Genomic DNA, 18,774 nt, shown 5'->3' on the forward strand with positions numbered 1-18,774 from the left:
CAAACACGCTACAGAAAGCCAAGCAGCCAATGATTTTATTTCCCCCCTCCTCCCCGATGACGGAACACTTTCACTCTTGATCTTCCTCAGGGCAAACTCGCTATTTAAATATTCTGCACGCACAAACACACACACACACACACACACACACACACACGAGCGACTCAGTACAAAGAGCAGCTGTGTGGCGTCTATTTACTGGAAGCCTAACGTCTGCAAACGGGGTGAGGAGCGTGCAAGCGTGCCGTCAGGAAGGTGATTTGTGTACGTTCTTCTGAACAAGACATTCTCTTTCACCACAGATGAGGCTTCTGTGGTCACATTTTTTCCTGTTAGTGTGGCAATGAGGACACAGACACAGGTTTTTAGTTTAGGACTCTTTTTAAATGTTTCATCTGGTAACATCGCAGCTAGAAATTACCCTAGCCTGTTAGTTCAGTTATTTTCCACAGTCTCCACTTTATGTCAGTTTTCTTGCTGCCCTCAGTCTCCTCTTGGATAAAATCATTGTCTAATTTTCAGAATTGGCCATGACACGTGTATGTAAATTTTGTAACACGCCACTGTACGGTGTTGGACAGGTTACATTCACAGACAGTCCCATTATAATGTGTTAAAGAGTGAGGGCGAACAGGTAGCACCAAATCCAATACAGCGGAACCTTGGTTAGCGTCGTCAATCTGTTCCAAAAGGTCTGACTCTATCCAAAACATACTCTAATCTTAATCTGTTCCAGAAAGCCAAAAATGTTTAGACAAAACACTTTTTTATTTATTTTTTATAGTTGTCCAATTAAAAGTTTTACATGCAGAAAACTGCCATCTCTGAACACAGGGGGAGGTCTGCAACACCACCCTTGTCCCATGTGCAATGCTGTCCTTTCATCCCTTCTGAAAACATTCCATTATTTATGCTCTAACAAATAAACAAGGCACAGCCACCTACGTGTCAGCTGAGTCCGTGACCATCATTACATCTGAATGGGACGCTAACGAAGGTGATACTATCCAAACGACCATCGTTGGCGGGCAGAGGCTCTACTAAACGACCGTCATTTGACCCCACAAATTCCTCTCTGGACATTGAGAGGAAGAGATGTCCAACGGAGATTCCAACCCAGATCTTCCACATCTCCTGAAGGTGTGGCCAACATGATGAACCACTAGTGATAGTGATAGTGGTGGTGGGTTGGGACACTTAAGTCCCCACTGAAGGCGCAGGTGGGAAATGCACTGTCCGCCGCCAACTTTGACCCCATAGAGTAAAAAAATAATTGATTGTTATTTATTAACGCCTTTAGTTGTATTTACTTTTTTTTAACACAACTCGCACGTGAAATGTCCCTGGAAGTGAACGTTTGTGAAGTGAGCTCAGGGGACGTTACGACGGGCCGTTAACCTCACAGAGAGGAAAAAAATGGAGCGCTCGAATTGCTCACTCGCACAATATGGGCAACCTCGCTTCACTGGAGCGTTTTTTTAAATGATCAGTTATCTGAGCTAATGTTAATGTTATCGGATCTATTCCGTCATATCGGCCCGATAATTATTGTGCACCCCTAATAGAAAATAAAGGTTATAAAAGGGTTGACCAACGCTCTCACTATGCATGGGATATCACATCAACTGTGATTACATGCAATCCTAGAGCACTAGCATTGGCCCCACTGCGACTGCAAACCAAATGTTTTGCTGATAGTGATTTAAAAATGTGCGCAGTGCCTGTCAGCGCTTGTAGGCATTTTAGAAGTCGCCCGACAACTTGACATAGTGTCATTTTCCCCTCTTTCTGTTTGCCTTGTTTTGCGACACACACACACACGCATGAAAACACCCTTCCATCTCTGGAGTCCTTATGAATGAGCCGTGAACCGTGACTGAGGTGGATGTTGCTTGTTACCGTGGGAACAGCAGATGTGCCCGTTCTGCCTGTGCGCTGTGACATATATGCACACGCACACAATGGTACATGTGCACACCTGGCAGTGTGTTCATTAGCCTACATCCTCGCTCTGGTTTACCCAAGGCCACTCGCCCCACTTACCCACAATGCACCCCTGTCACCCAGGCTGGGGTCAATTAGCCGATAACAACCTCTCGTCGGTTCTTTCTTTCTCCTTTTCACTGTACTGTACAGCTTTAATTGATAGGGACGACTGTAAAGAGCAATTTGAATCAGCTTCTTTTCCAGTTTGAATTACAGCTCATCCATAATTAAATCAACAACCTTTAACAGGACTCACTCTTGCCTTGGACTGATCTTAATTCCTTATCTTACCAAGGAAAATATTAATAATAATAATAATAATAATAATAATAATAATAATACATTTTATTTAGCAACGTTTTCCTAAAAAGTCAAAGGCTCTTTTCAATAGAGGAAGCAATGCAAGCAATACAATGCAGCATCAAACAGAAGAATACGAGACATACAGTATACAGTTAAAATGAGAACAGCTAAGCAAAAATGGGATCAAACATTACAAGCAAGTTTGAAGAGATGGGCTTTGACATGAGACTTAAAGGTGGACAGGGCCAATTGCGGGCGGGTGCAGGGAGGGAGTCCCAGAGGGAAGGGGCAGCGAAACTAAAGGCTCTGTCACCGCATGTACGGCGCTTGGCCATTGAGGGTGCGGACAGGAGGTTGGCGTCGGGGGACCGAAGGGGATGGTTTGGCGAGTGAAATAGGAGGAGGTCAGTGAGGTAAGGGGGAGCCAGGTTATGTAATGATTTGAAAGCCAGTAGCAGGATTTTAAACTGTGTACGGTATTGGACAGGAAGCCAGCGGAGGTTTTGGAGGACAGGGTTGATGTGATCATAAGAGCAAGCGTGAGTCAGTAAACAGGCGGCAGACTTCTGAATAGACTGAAGTTTAGTGAGAGCTTTGCTTGGAAGTCCGTAGAAAATGCTGTTACAGTAACCGAGTCTGGTGGTGATGAAAGCATGAATGAGGGTTTCAGCGGTAGAAAGGGAGAGAGACGGGTGAAGACGGGCGATGTTTTTTAGGTGAAAAAAGGCAGTTTGGGTTATCTGGCAGATGTGTTCAAAGGAGAGGGTGCTGTCAAGGAAAAGGCCAAGATTTCGGACGTGAGGTGAGGGAAACGGAGGTGCAGTCAATGAGAAGGTTGCAGTATCTGTGAGAGATTTTGGACCAATTATGATGGTACATGGAAAATGGTCTTTCACTTGTATCGCGCTTTTCCACTTTCGAGGCACTCAAAGCAGTTTGACACTGCTACACATATATTACATATATTACATACATATATTACACATATACCTACTGATGACACAGCATCTGGAGCAACTGGGGGTTCAGTATCTCAGAGATTGGCCACACGCACACTACAAATTGCATGTACACCGTAATTCCACGCCAAAATTAACATATTTTATTTTTTCAGATTTTAATTACATTTTGTGAATTTTTATCCTACATACCTTTTATCTTGTCCTGAAGTTCCGAGTTTGAAAGGCTTAAAGTTGGACTTAACTTTCGAAACACTCGTATGACTCGAGGTGGTCCAACACAAAATTGTGGAGGAAGAAGTGATTTACCTAACAAACGTGTATACGAATTAAAACACACCCGATATCATACGAAATCGAGCGCACGCACAGTGTCGGATTTTACCGTCGCTTACTTCGGGAATTGTAGCATTCCTACAAGTGAAGATAAGCAGCATAGAAAATGGATGGATGGAAGGAGCGAGGTAGCATGTAGCTTGTAGCTTGGTTGTTTACACGCTTGAGAAGCGGTTTGATGACATCATCATTTGCGCGCCAGAAAATACGGGAGCCCATAGGCCTACATACAGCATTATGTTCCTGATATTACATTTTTATGCCAATATCGGACAACCCTACTCAACATGTATTGAAAATATAAGACATCTTTGAGTAAACTTTGAGTATCATTTGAGAATCTCATCAGTCGACGGCATGCCCTGGTTTTTGGTCATCAACATATGGTCACCTGACTGTAGCATCACGTAGCTATGCTAGTGTCGCTAGCATTTGTGTCCTCCTGTCCTACTCCTCAATGTTGCGTTGTTGTATGTCATGTACGTTTGCAAGTGTTACAGTGTATGCAGTATGTCAACAGTGGAAAAAAGTACATAATAGCGTTTCTTGGAGACACACACTCTATCAGAGGCCAACACACGTCCAATACACTATCATGGCACCTTTTACGTTTGTGGAAGATCAACACCATCAAACACATTTGGGACGAACTAACCAGCTTCACACGGTGTCTCCAGATCGTGTTTCTTTCTCTCCTCGTCCTGACAACGCTCTCCTTCCTTCCTTGCCCTCACCTCCGCGCTGTACAGTAAATCATCTCGCCTCTTTGTTTGACCTCCAACTCCATTGGAGCGTGGCGGCAATGTGCTGAACCGGCCTGCCCCTCCTCCTCCTCCTTCACACTCTGTCCTTTCAATGTGTCGGCCTGGTCTGTCGAGGTGGGCGTCGGAGGAAGCGTTTGTCATCTTCTGCCCGGGTGTTCTGAAGACGCCAGGCGTGCAGGTTGAGTGGAAGTGAGGGATAAGTGGATGGGTCACTTGCTAAGTGAGTGAATTAGGAAGTGAGTGCACTTGTGACCTAATCTGGATAAATGACTTAGTGAGTCAGTGATGCAATACGTTTGCGTGGGGTGGTGAGACCATCGCAACGCTGAAGAGGAAGGAGGACAGGAGGAAAGACCGTTTTGGATTTTAACATTGTCTACTGTAAATGCACCACATAACACCTCCTATTCAATTAACCACTTAGTCTCCTGTGGTCCACCAAAGCAAATAACCCCTGGGGTCTCTAAAAAAAGGGCATTAACAGCTGTGGCTGTGGCTGTAGGTGTTGTGGAGCATTAGGGAACTGCTAAAAGACACATCTGCAGTTTGAGAAGGAGGTAGAAGGGCGCCCCACTTGTTTATTCAACAACAGTTAAATAGACTTCTAAATGATGACAAAAGACAGGGCATTACCTGAAGTAGGGTTGGGCATCGAGTCTCGGGCATCGCTGGATTGATCCATGGAGCCTACAAATGTTTTTATTTTGATCCCTGGATTTGATGCACACTTCGTCGACCGGAAGAAGAAGCTGGCGAGCACTAGCGAAGAAAAAGCGGCTAAAAAGTTTGGCTTAACTTCATAAAAAAGAGCGGTCGGCTCAACATTTGCAACACAGTGATAGCGATATCATGCAAAGGATGGTGATTATGATTAATGTTCACACATTCATGGCGTAGAAATAACACAGTACCTTGTCTTCGATGCGCTACGTTGGACTTCCTCTAAGCAGTCAAAATATGGGAAGTCAAGCAAAAAACGGCGTCTGTCTCATGCCAATGTAAGCCAGGGTTTCAGGGTGCTAGCTGATGTGCAAGTCCGGTGTAAAAGGACAGCGTGACAGCTACGGCAAGGCAAGTTTATCATTTGCACAGGTCTCTGCTAGTCAAGGGACCTTCTCAACTCACACAAAGCGCTTCCGGCCTTCAAAATAAGACCACTTTCGGCTATATCCTGTTTACCTGTGTTCACAAAATAAGGGTTTCATAAAAAATAGCTTACACCAACATTGAGGCAGCAAACAAAGTTACTACTTTTCAAAAGTCTTTCAAAAATCTTTGTGAAAGTGTCCTCCTGTAAAAAGAAACTTCGGTAACACTTTACAATAAGGTACACAAAATTACAGTAGTTAATGAAGAACGACCCTACGTAACACTAACTCTAACCACTACTCATTAGTTCTTCATTACGTCCTCATTAGTTCCTCAGTAACTACTCTAAATTTATGTGCCTTAGTCATTAGTTCTTCATTAGTTCTTCAGTACCTACTCTAAATTTATGTAGCTTAGTCATTAGTTCCTCATTAGTTCTTCAGTACCTACTCTAAATTTATGTATCTTAGTCATTAGTTCTTCATTAGTTCTTCAGTACCTACTCTAAATTTATGTAGCTTAGTCATTAGTTCCTCATTAGTTCTTCAGTACCTACTCTAAATTTATGTATCTTAGTCATTAGTTCCTCATTAGTTCTTCAGTAACTACTCTAAATTTCTGTGCCTTAGTAATTAGTTCTTCATTAGTTCTTCAGTAACTACTCTAAATTTATGTAGCTTAGTCATTAGTTCCTTATTAGTTCTTCAGTAACTACTCTAAATTTATGTGGCTTAGTCATTAGTTCTTCATTAGTTCTTCAGTAACTACTCTAAATTTATGTATCTTAGTCATTAGTTCCTCATTAGTTCTTCAGTAACTACTGTAAATTTATGTGGCTTAGTCATTAGTTCCTCAATAGTTCTGCATTAGTTCTTCAGTAACTAGTCTACATTTATGTGGCTTAGTCATTAGTTCCTCATTAGTTCTTCAGTAACTACTCTAAATTTATGTGGCTTAGTCATTAGTTCCTCATTAGTTCTTCATTAGTTCTTCAGTAACTACTCTAAATTTATGTGGCTTAGTCATAAGTTCCTCATTGGTTCTTCATTAGTTCCTCAGTAACTACTGTATTTTTGTGTACCTTATGTTAAAGTGAGACCGAAACTTCATTACATTTACATTCAAGTTGAATGGTTTGATATTTATATGCTGGTTGAAAATAGCCCTGTAAGAAATTCATAGTAAAGTTGATAAAAAGTTCATATCATTTAACAATTCATGGAGAGGTTCGGACATTCCATCCAAAAAAGAACTCTGGTATTGTTGAAATTCAAATGTCCAAACCTAACCTGGAGTTAAGCCTTGTTTCTACTTAAACGCATTTTTGTTAAGAATTCGTGACACGCATAATTTCCGCGAATGCAGCACAAAGAGATGCCTAAACCATGCAGGTGGTGGCTATCAAAGCGTATGTCAGCATGTCTCTTTCCCATCAATATGTTAACTTTTCAACCACGTCTTGCAGCAAGTCTCAAGTTATTTCTGTAACCCCTTGGATCTTCCCCTTGCGATTACCTCTCCCACACTGTCAGTGCCTTTTTTTTCTAGTGTATGCTTCCTTCCTGCTCTTTGCGCATTCCTTTTCTGGAGCTGTGAGATAATGCAGACACAGTTTCTTTCCTGCTTAGAAAGCTTGTTCTCTGGAGTTCAGCATTTTGCCCTTGCAAATAGAAGAATTAATGAAGCTAGGGGTGATGCCTGCTGTTGCTTGCAGTCACGCGGGACACGGCGGAATCAAATAATGATTGCTTCAATAATGCGGGGAGTGCTGGTGACAATGCAATTGAGGCTTCTGGTGTATTTTTTATTTTTATTACCTCCACCAGGTGAGAGCAGCTGCATTTGAAGTAGCATGCCTGTAGCTTTAGCTACCTCTACTTGGGCTTTAAAATGTCAGTTGTCTTTACTCAGCCGATGGTGTGACTCTCATGCGTGTTACACTTACTGTGTTTACTGTTGTTTACAATGCACTCAATGGCACTATTAATGCTGACTGAGCTGTTTGCTGCTATTTTTTTTTTTTTTGCTATTACAACATTGGTTCTGTTGCTGCTGTGTTGTGCAATACAGCAAATATCTTATCTAAGCCAGTTTTCTGACTTAACAATTTTTGGACATTTTTGTGAAACGTGATTGAGGAAACTGTAATTCAACAACAGCATCAACTACTACCTAAAGCCCCGTTTCCACCAAGTCTTAGTTTGGTTTGTGAAGACAGCTATTCTCACAGCACTGGTGGTGGGTTGGAGTAATGACATAATTGTCAAATTTGCATAATTGGCCATGATGCATTTGCAAAAAGTGGAGGAAGGCCCACATCAGCACCTGCTGCTCGTTGAGAAGAGCGATATGTGCTCATGTCAGAGCATCCAAAAAACTCATCACTAGACTTGTCGCTACTTGCTTTTGTGAGAGAAAAGAGTATTTAGAGGATTCAAATAATTTGCTAAATATAGTGACAAAAGTCTTTTTAAGTTGGCAACACTGATCCCTCCTGCTACATCTTCTTATTCTCTGGCAGACCAGGTGCGTCATAAAGTATTTATGAGCGAGGGCTTCTCCAAAAGTCTCCAAGAAGTCCAGAAAAAGTCAGATTCAAAGTCGTTTTTTTGGAGAAGAGTCTCCAGAGCATGGGTGTCCAAAGTATAGCCTGGGGGCCATGTGCGGCCGGCGGCTGTTTTTTATTGGCCTGCGGCACATTCTAAAAATGTAATTTAACAAGAAAACCAAAATAAATAAAAAATCTGCTCTAATTTTACAAGAATAAAGTCAAAATATTAAGAAAAAAATTGTATAATGAAGAAAATTATTTTGGTATTTGTTCTATATTTAGTATTTTAAATCAATTTTTTAAAATTTAATTAGCTTGGGGAAAAAGTTATAAAGTTAGGAGAATAACGTCAAAATATGGGAATGACGTTATAATATCACGACACGAAAATTTACGAGAAGAAAGTTGAAATAGTTGGAAAATGTAAAAAAAAAAACCAGCAAAAATGGGAAAAACAGCTCTAATGTTACGAGAATGAAGTAAAAATATTTAGAAAAAAGTTAACGAGGAAAAAATTGCAAGAAAATGTTTTCTTTTTTAAAAGTTTTAATATTATGAGAAACAAACTTAATATTTATTTGGGGAAAATTATATTATGGAAATACAGTCAGAATATTATGGCAATATGATATTATAAAAATATTTTGATAAATTTTTTTTAACAGCAAAAAAAAGAAGCAAATTTCTCACTTTCTCATGCACTCCAAATTATTATTCAAGTTTTAAAAAAACGTATTAGTGTCTACATGAAAACAGTGACATGTCACTATGTTGTTGCGTTGCCGTTCACTTTCTTAAACTGTGTGCGTTTGTGATTAATCAGCACTGCGCCAAATCCTTTTCGCCGAGCCCTCAGATTAGCGTGTTTGTCCAACAGTTGTGTGTCCGCCGGCTCGGTAATTAGCTTGTCGCAGTGCAAGCGTCCGGCGATAATGAGCGACTGCGTCTCGGGCCGGTGATGGATTATTGTTTCAGGAGGCTTTAGCAGATAAGACAATCAACACATGCTGATTGTCTGCTGATCGCACAACTCTTTCAATACACACACACACACACACACACACCTGTAGCCGGCAATCAACACCCCCAGGACCGCTTCACACATCATTGCTCCCGTCTTTCCTCTTTCTTCAAAGTCTCTGCTTGTAACTGTCTTCCATATTGTCACGTCTCTGCTTTTGAATTCCCCCCCGTCTCAGTGTGTCGCTCTTCCTCTCCCTACTTACCGTATGTGTGAGCAGCCTCGGGCCACCTCTTGTGTTTCCTTGGCAGTGGCGTATTAGATTGGAATGGAGGCCTTTGTCACTTTTATTTACTGCCTCACTGATTCCACAGCGGTGTGTTTTTTGCGGCCCTGTGTGTGTGCGTGCGTGTTTGTGTGTCGCGGGCAAATTGCAGGTGTCTTAACTGCGGCGGGGTGTGTTTTTGCCAGTTCTATTGCTCCCTTATTTCTTTGTGTTCTGTGAGGCAGAACTGTGTTTGGGCCATTTGTTTGCTGAAAGTGGCCGTAATTCCCCCGCACCTGCTGCAGAGCATGATGGGAGTGAAGGTCAAGCAAGTTCAGTATTGACGCTCCCGGGGTGCAGACAGAGTGAAACATTGGTATCATATCTTGGTTGCAATTTCATGTGCTTTGGCTTTCATTTTGGTCTAAAAATGCTTTTGAAAAATCAGACACTTCTGCAGTGTGCGTGTGTGCGTGAGTTTGCAGGTGTACCTATTGAAGTGGCCAGCGAGTGTTTTCAGTAGAATCCCACGATCATGGCGAGTAATTGATATGCCCATAAAAACGTCTATTTCTGACACGCTAACACTGGGGTTTCCAGAGTGCAAAGTATTGGCCTTTGGCACATTCTAAAAATACAATTTAACAAGAAAACTACAAAAAAAAACAGCAAAAATAGAAAAATCTGCAGTAATTTTACAAAAATAAAATCAACATATTATGAGGAAAAAAATAACATCATTTCAGTGGCATAAAATTGAAATATTAAAGGATGGAATGTCTGAACTTCTCCACGAATTGTTAAATGACATGAACTTTTTATCAACTTTACTATGAATTCCTTACTGTGCTATTTTCAACCAGCATATAATATTCTGACTGTCTTTCCATAATATAATTTTCCCCAAACAAATATTTTGCTGTAATTTTTGGAAAATTAGACAGGGAAAAAAGTTATAATACTAAGGGAATAAATTCAAATAATATGGGAATAAAGTCCTAATATTATGAGAATAAAATTTAGAAGGAGAAAGTTTAAATAGTTGGAAAATTACACAAAAAACCCCCCAAGCAGAAATGGAAAAGCAGCTGTAATTTTGAGAGAATAAAGTCAAAGAAGAGTAAAAAAAAGTCACATATTAACAAGAAAAAAAAATCAGTATTTTACAAGAAAAAACTCATAATATTATTAGAGATATATAATGCCATTTTAGTAGCATAGAGTGGATATATTACATTTTAAAAATAATTTTTTCAAAAGTCGTAATGTAATTTTTGGAAAATTAGGTTGGGGAAGAAGTTATAATATGATGGGAATAAAGTCAAAATATTATGGGAAAAAAGTCATAATATCCTGAGAAGACATTTAAGATGATTATTTAAAAAGAAAATTGAAATATTTGGAAAATTACAAAAAAAGACAACAGCAAAAATGGGGGAAAAAGGTTGATACTGATGTGCTTTTTCACCAAATGACAAAGCTGAGATGCAGTTTTTTCTTGAACTATTTATAACTTCTTAGCATATCATAGCACACGTTGCTTTACAAAATATCCACGTGGCAAAGTGGCACCCTTGCATTTATGTGGCCCTTGCAGGAAAAAGTTTGGACACCCCTGCTTTAACACAAAGCAAACACTTCCCGCGCTCACGGTGCAACCAAACAGGAAGCCGGACATTTTTGTTTCTGGCTGTGATTTTGGGTGAAAACCAAGGGTCGTACTAAAATGAGCCCGAATGCTAATCACAGACACGAAACAGATGGGTGGTGATATGCAGTGTAAATAAACGCTTTTACACCAATATGCATGCAAAACAATGCTATTTCATACTAATTCATAATCCGCAAGGCATGCTGGGTAACCCAGCCAGGGTTCCAAGCGATACCATATGGGAGATCACTGGCCACTCATTGGTCGAGCCAATTTGATACATGTCTTGTAGTGACAAAATGAAAGACACAAGCTAATGCTAGGTTACGCTCTTACAGTGCTTTAGCTCTGGACATGACAATATATCCACAATCTTCACTTTGCTGCAGCGCTCTTATTTTTTGCTGCCCTCAGTGTCCTCTTGAATAAAATATGCCTTCACCCTGATGAAGACACACCTTTCAGATGTCCAGTTACCATGCCAACATGATGCTGTTCAGCAAATTTGGTATCGGTGTCTGTCTGTGTTTGTGTACGCGTGGATTACCAGCATGGCATGGATTAGGATTAGGATTAGGGTGTAACCCATTTCCTCTCCACAAAGAGTTTGGCAACACAGTCTGTTACTCGCTCCCGTTTGGCGAGTGCAGGGCGTTCATTCACGTTTTTCCTTTTCTAGGTCGTATGTAAATGTCAGGATGATGGCAGATTTTAAAATATAAGACAAGTATTTCTCGTGGCAGGGGGGCGTGTATTTGCACAACTGCAGAGAGTACCAAGGGGGGGGTTGGTGTTTATTGGGACTCGTGTACAGCAGCGACTTCTCTTTAAACGTCTTTCCAGCTTTACAGATGCCGGATGTCAGAAAACAAGTAAAGGTTCATGCAGGTCCGCTCTCTCTGCTGCAAATGTGTCTTGTGCTTCCTCCTCTGTCTCCTTCCTTCCTTCCTTCCTGTCCTTAGCCTCACCTCCTTTCCTTTCCCATAAGAGGACAACGCTCTTTCATCCAAACTATTCTTCTCTTTGTGTGTGTGTGTGTGTGTGTGTGTGTGTGTGTGTGTGTGTGCATTTAAGTGTCATGCCCAATATACTTGGACCAGCCAGGAGTGTTGCTAGGCTACAACAGGAAGTGTCCTGCATGGTAAATGTGTCCAAGTGAAGAAGCGTGTGTGTGTGTGTGTGTGTGTGTGTGTGTGTGTGTGTGTGTGTGTGTGTGTGTGTGTGTGTGCGCGTGTGTGTGCATGTGTGTGTAATTGACTTGGCAAGGGCACGAGCGGACGTGCACATCAACAATCAAAACACACACTGATATCCAGCAGCAGGTTATATTAAGGTGGTGGCAGGCATCCCAGTCCCACTGTAGTGAAGCTGCAAGCTGGGAATGATGAAGAGATCCTTTTGCTTTGCAGCCTGCAGCGCTTGCACATGTTTGCGTGTGTGTGCGCGCGCGCGTGTGTGTGCTATCTTCAACCTTCAGCTCCTTATAGTCATAGGCACGTCGTAAAAGTGAATCATGTCTCCCACAGGAGGCCTACCTCGCTGTATAGGTATACAGTTTATCATTATGATGTAGTCATGACCTGTACTTACACGCAGCAGATGCACATTGTTTGCTTTTGGAGAGTCTTACACTTCCTGCACCCATAATTTGATTAGCAGGTTTATCTCAATGAATGATAATATATGATAAATATAAAATATGTAATATGTATTGTAATCGACACCGTGCCTCAATTCATCCTCCACTTGGCAGTGGGCTACGCTGAGAAGCCGGTCAGTAATTTGATGGGAACGGCAACAGCATCCTCAATGCCGTTGCGCAAAGTTCTGGGTAGTTCATTTTAACTTTAATCCAAAATGATGAAACTATGGAATTTCTCGCTGCACGCAACACTTTTAAAAGCAGTCACAGGCAGCTCCGTCTTGCTTGTGACTTGCTATATTTAGCGAGTATTCAGTCCCCTCTTCATTGTCTTTTTCTTTTTAAGCAACTAGCGAGCAAGTGCTGCTGTGGGCCACGCCCCCTTTTAAAAGCACTCACAGGCGGCTCCGTCTTGCTTGTGACTTGCTATATTTAGCGAGTATTCAGTCCCCTCTTGATTCTGTCTTTTTTTTTTTTTTTTAATTTATGCGACTAGCGGGCGGGTGCTGCTGTGGGCCCCTCCCCCTTTTAAAAGCACTCACAGGCGGCTCCGTCTTGCTAGTGACCGATATCGTTAGATGCGTTTGGCTTCATTAAGAGATGTTTTCACTCGACTCCAACATGTGGAAAGGCACACAAGTCATGCAATAGCAGGCTAACGTGTTGATGCACTCACTGCAGCAGTATTGACTCCTCTGTGAGGCTGTCGCCTGAAGGCTGATCGGCTATCTGTTGGGTATCAGTTAGCTGTCGACTGCACAGGGCGGCCATCCGAGCGGAACACACGTAGCCAATTGGGTCCAGTTATCGCTCTAATACACCTGGCTTGGCAGCCCCATCGCTGCTTTCGGGGTTTTACGTGTGAGTGACATGTTTTTTCCCCCCAACATATTTGATGAAAAATAACTTAATGGGATTAAAGAAGGTGGAATTGGAGCCACAATAAGATTGTTATGACTGCAATGATGCCAGAGGGCGAAAGCAGCTGTCTTTGAGTGTGTTTTTATTTTGCAGACACAATACGGGATGGGTGCCTCGGCTCGTGTCGCATCTGCTCGTCGCGCTCTGAGCCGAAGCTTGTTTTGCCTGCATTAGCGTCCGCTTCAGTTGCGTTCACAGACACGTCGCCTCTCACAGGCCCGAGTTCCGAGCTGCGACAGAGGAGGGACGAGGCAGGAAATACGAGCCAACGTACAAGCGGGGCATTGAGAGGATGGAGCTGATGCGATAATGAAAGGCAAAAGAGGGGTTAAGAGGGTTGGATAATGAGTGGGAATCAGTGGGATAAGCACGAGTGGAAAAACTGCAGATTTAGGTCAGAGAGTCGGAGCAGTCTGAAAACAAGTGGCGGAAGCGATCAGAGCGTATTGTCATGGATGGGACAGCATAGGGATCACATAGTATTGGCGTAGTATCAGTTTTCCATTATGCTTTATGATTAACCTCTTAAGCCCTGGGCCATTGACCAAAATAAAACATCCACAAAAAAAAAAAAACGCATTATAAGTGTAATAAATAGACATTTTACGATATCCTGGCAAAAAACGAATACGTTCAGTCACATTTATTTTATAGGGTCAAGAAAATATTTTATAAAATATTTAGCAGTGTCAAAACGTTTCCCAGCGGGGGCCGCAAAGTCAAAAGGTACGGGGGTCACTTGGATATTTGACATTTTGTAATCCAACCCAAGTACAGTAGATATGCTAGCACATTATGTGCCGTATATTTCTAGAAAAAAACAGCCTGCATCTGAGCTTTGTGGTACAGGTGAGAAAGTGTATTATTACTTTTGCTCCACTGCTCATTTTTGCTGTTTGCTATTATATATATTTTACAAATATTTCAACTATCTTCTTGTAATGTTGTTCGAAACATAATGACTTCACTCCCATAATAGTTTGACTTTATTCTCATAAACTTTTTCCCACCATAATTTTCAAAAATGCAACTTTATTCTTTATTTTGCTACGAATATTGTAAAAATATTGTGTGAATTATTGTGAAAAATATTTTTCTCATAGTATTACAACATTATGCTTGTAGTTTAAAAAGAAATGTCTTATATTATTTAGGAATGCTCCGATTGACCGGCCACCGATTTCCGTGAAAAATGGCGTGATCAGCATATGCTGATGAATGTCTTTCAACGCCGATCACCTGTGGCTAGCACTATTGCAGACCGCAGTCATCCTTTCGGGCAGCGTAGTGTCTTGCCCTAACTATCGTCTTTGGAAGCGTCGTCCTCCCGCTTTCCTTCAAAGCAATAACAATCATGTCTGCCGTGTGGAATTAGCTGCTAACACATGCCACGAAGTGTTCCGGGAGTAGCACGTTAAAAAGCTTGAATACGGCATTTGGAGAACAAACAATTGAGTATGGTGAGTTTTCGAGGCTGGAATTTTCACCAGTAATATATGTTCTCTTCAAAATGTAAGTCCAATATGTTTTAGTCTCAATTAAGGTGATTTTATGGTTCCTTTTTTCATATACAGCTAGGAGCAGGGGTGCAGGAGTTCTGGGTCCCATGGGAAAAAAATCACGTTGCCCCTCCTTTATTAATTAATTACTCATTTTATTAGTAATTATCTATTTGTTTGGGTCCCCTGGCAGTCAAGGGACCTTGGAATTGTCCTGACTTTTCCCATTTATACGGCACCCCTGGCCAACAGCACTCATTATCAATACATTGGAAAATGTATCATTAATCCATGTGATTGGTATCGTCCAATTTCAGTCCTGGATGATCGGAATCGGCAGCATAAAACCCTGATCGAGGCATCCCTGATATTATTATTATTATTATTATAATATTAGAATATCTATATCAAAGTGGCAATGTTGCATCATTCATTTTTCACAATGTGGCCCTCGCTGGATAAAGTTTGGACACCCCTGGTGTATCGATACTTGAGTTTAGCTCATGAAAAACCAGAGCAAAAACAAGTTGCGTTTCTGTTTTTGTTGAGTATATTTTGTGGCACTTACACTTCCTCACGCGTCATTTGAACGTAATATTGTGCTTAGATTTACAACAGTTCCTTTTAGTTGGTAGTTCTTTCTGCATGTGCATGTGCATGTGCAAAGGTGAATCCAAATTAAGATTGTGGTTCCATCTGGCACTGAGTGATGTCAATTCCAAGAGCTTTGTTCGAAGCCACCGGCACGGCCGCAGCGTGCCCTTGCCGTGGCACATAAACTCATGAAAGTGCCAAGAAACGCTGGCAAGCAGGTCCCTTGCATGCTGCTTGTGATTTTGCACGACTGAAGGTCAAGCGTGGGACGAGTCGGTGTCGGAGCGGATGGATGATTTGGTCTGGGAATCGGCACGCAAATTTTCTGTCAACCGTTTTCAAACTAACAGCACATGCAAGGTTTGCTGAAGACTCTAAACTGTCATCAGTGTTTACAAACTAGACACGCTCTACAAAAACACCAACTGGAACTTCAAGACGTTTCATTTTGGTACATACCGTTAGGGGACTAACAGGCACGTGTGTGGAAAAACATGGCCACCATGCATGAAACAAAACTACAACTAATAGCCCATAAGCCACTGGCCGTTTATCTCATGAATATATGACTTTGAGGATATCCGTATGACATCTATGCTTGCATGTCTTCCAAAGCATCTTGGCTGCAAATGCCGTTTACAGAAAAACGAGAATCCCCCTTGTTACTCGATAAACTGCGATCCCTTCATTGGAAATGGGTCAGTGAAGGACTACTGTAGGCTCCAGAGCTCTTGTGACCCTGAACAATGTAAGCGGCATGGAGAAGGATTGGAGTTAATCTCAACTACTTGACTGTGCAAGTGGTGATGCAGCCTTTAACGTGGAGTCAAAGCGATGGACCACATTGGAGCCACTGATGATGCCCGTGTGGGACAGCTCCCTTCCAACTCCACCCGCTGAAAAAGGGGTCAATCTTCCCTATGAGTCACTGAGATGTGGCTGCGATTCCTTTTGTTGGCCGCCAACAAAGCCAGCCCTTGTGCCTTGTGGAATTGGGGCAGTCTGATCCTAATGAGAAATTCCTGCTTAGTCTTTCCAGATTTTCCTCTTACAAGCGTCTTTTTAGCGTGAGAGCGAGGGCCGAACCGACATCCAGATCGTGATCCCGTCAGACAATGAATCATCATGTTAAACCGTAACTTTTCATCTGGTGACTTTTCTGTCCTTTTATGACGTTTGTTGGAAGTTGTCAATGCAATTGATCTGCAATTGATTGAGCAACTAATCATCAGGTGTCACGTGTCAATCAAAAACAAAAAGGCCGACCAACGACTGGTGGAAAATCCCTTTTAAATCTCAGCTTTTATGAATGAACACGGCCAACACATCCCATAATGCACTGCTCTATTAACTGGAGCAGCACCCCCTGCTTTGGCCCGATGCTCATTATCGGTGACCCTTCCATGGCAGCCCCCAGGGGGCGCTTTGGAGGCAAGCCTCAATGCCATCTGCTTTCGAACAATTCCTCCCGGAGAACAGTCTTGCTCTTGTTTGTATGCATGTGTGTGTTTACTGTATTTGTACTTTAAAGTCTTCATAATAGCTTCAATTGTGTTTTGGGGGGTTTAAGTATGAGACGCAAAAGAAATAGAAGCTTCGATGCTTGGGAAGACATACTGTACACACAAGGAATCAATGCAAACGGTTGCTACCTGGAAAAGACATTTTGCTTAAGAATGCCACTTTTATGGAATTGGCTTTTTTAATTAATAATAATAAATTAACAAAAGCAACTGTTGAATTGTATCATTTGTACATTGTTTTTAAAAGATATTGTTTTTAAATCATATCATTTATAACATTATATCATTATAACTTATTATAACTCATAACTTATTATGACTCATTATAACTTATTACAACTCATTATAACTTATTATAACTTATTACAACTCATTATAACTTATTATAACTCATTATAACTCATTATAACTCATTATAACTTATTATAACTCATAACTCATTATAACTTATTATAACTTATTACAACTCATTATAACTTATTATAACTCATAACTCATTATAACTTATTATAACTCATTATAACTTATTATAACTTATTACAACTCATTATAACTTATTATAACTCATTATAACTTATTACAACTCATTATAACTTATTATAACTCATAACTTATTATGACTCATTATAACTTATTACAACTCATTATAACTCATTATAACTTATAACTCATTATAACTCATTATAACTTATTACAACTCATTATAACTCATTATAACTCATTATAACTTATTATAACTCATTATAACTTATTACAACTCATTACAACTCATTATAACTTATTACAACTCATTATAACTTATTATAACTCATTAAAACTCATTATAACTTATTATAAGTGACAGCCAATCCAAGTCAATCCCCACTTTCGAGGTTTACTAACAGCCTGACCATGTGGTGTATTTGCCAGAAAAATAAGCACAGGCAACACAAGGGGGTGCACATTTTGACATATTTTCACCCTTTTGTGTGCAGCGGTTCAGGGGTAGAAGCGTTATTTTAATAAGTCATTTAAAACAATGCAAGATGCTGGAAAAGCTCCAAAGCGGAACCTGCTTGAATTTGCCCCTTCAGTGACACGCTTACAGGTCAGGTCAATCCAGACGGGTGGAAGTTTGCAGTTTTAGCGTCATCAGCTCATGACTCTCTCGGACGTCGCACTTCTTCCAGCGTCCTGGAACCTCGGGGCGCCTGCGTCGCCTGGATTCAGTCCACCACGTCGTCCTGCTGGGTGATACCTCTGGCCCACTTTTTCCGTCCTTTTTGTGACTGACCGAGTGGTCAAATTAGTGTCACAACCGAGGCGTCCTGTTGACCCAGTAGCACGGCGCCGACTGTCAAGTCATCTATCGGTCAGCTCCGTGGCTGCGTACAACTAGGTTAGCAGGTTTTTGGCGTATTTGTCATGAGGACCCGTTGTGGTTGTCGACGATAACGCCTTTGTAGTTGCTGTTGTTGACATGTTTTCTGAGTTTCTGCTTCCTGCCTTCTCCAGGGTCGCCATGTTAAGACAGGGCAGCTGGCAGCCATCAAGGTCATGGATGTCACTGGGGTAAGAAACACACACACGCGCACGCACACACACGGCGCCCGGCAAACCATCATCTCCCGCGATTATACCGCCGTGTCATCTAATTAAGAGCGATGAGTCAGTGCCAGTGCGCCGAGTGTGATGTGGCGGCAGCGAGGAAAATGAGGACAGGCCTATCGCCATGGTAATATTAGCTGCAA

General features: G+C 41.5%; 1 protein-coding gene across 22 annotated transcripts in view; it reads left to right on the forward strand.

The window, feature by feature from the left end:
• tnika (TRAF2 and NCK interacting kinase a) overlaps nucleotides 1-18,774 on the forward strand; it is an 83,239-nt gene that overhangs the window by 24,033 nt on the left and 40,432 nt on the right. For all 22 annotated transcript variants that reach the window (XR_008573366.1, XM_054795853.1, XM_054795856.1 and 19 more), the window contains exon 3: nucleotides 18,539-18,595. Coding sequence is in view for 21 of the 22 variants with exons in the window: in XM_054795853.1 (XP_054651828.1) it covers nucleotides 18,539-18,595 (57 nt within the window). In the remaining variant the exon portion in view is untranslated. The remainder of the gene's footprint in view (nucleotides 1-18,538; nucleotides 18,596-18,774) is intronic.

The sequence above is a fragment of the Dunckerocampus dactyliophorus genome, chromosome 13, assembly GCF_027744805.1.
Source record: "Dunckerocampus dactyliophorus isolate RoL2022-P2 chromosome 13, RoL_Ddac_1.1, whole genome shotgun sequence".
Classification (NCBI taxonomy): domain Eukaryota; kingdom Metazoa; phylum Chordata; class Actinopteri; order Syngnathiformes; family Syngnathidae; genus Dunckerocampus; species Dunckerocampus dactyliophorus.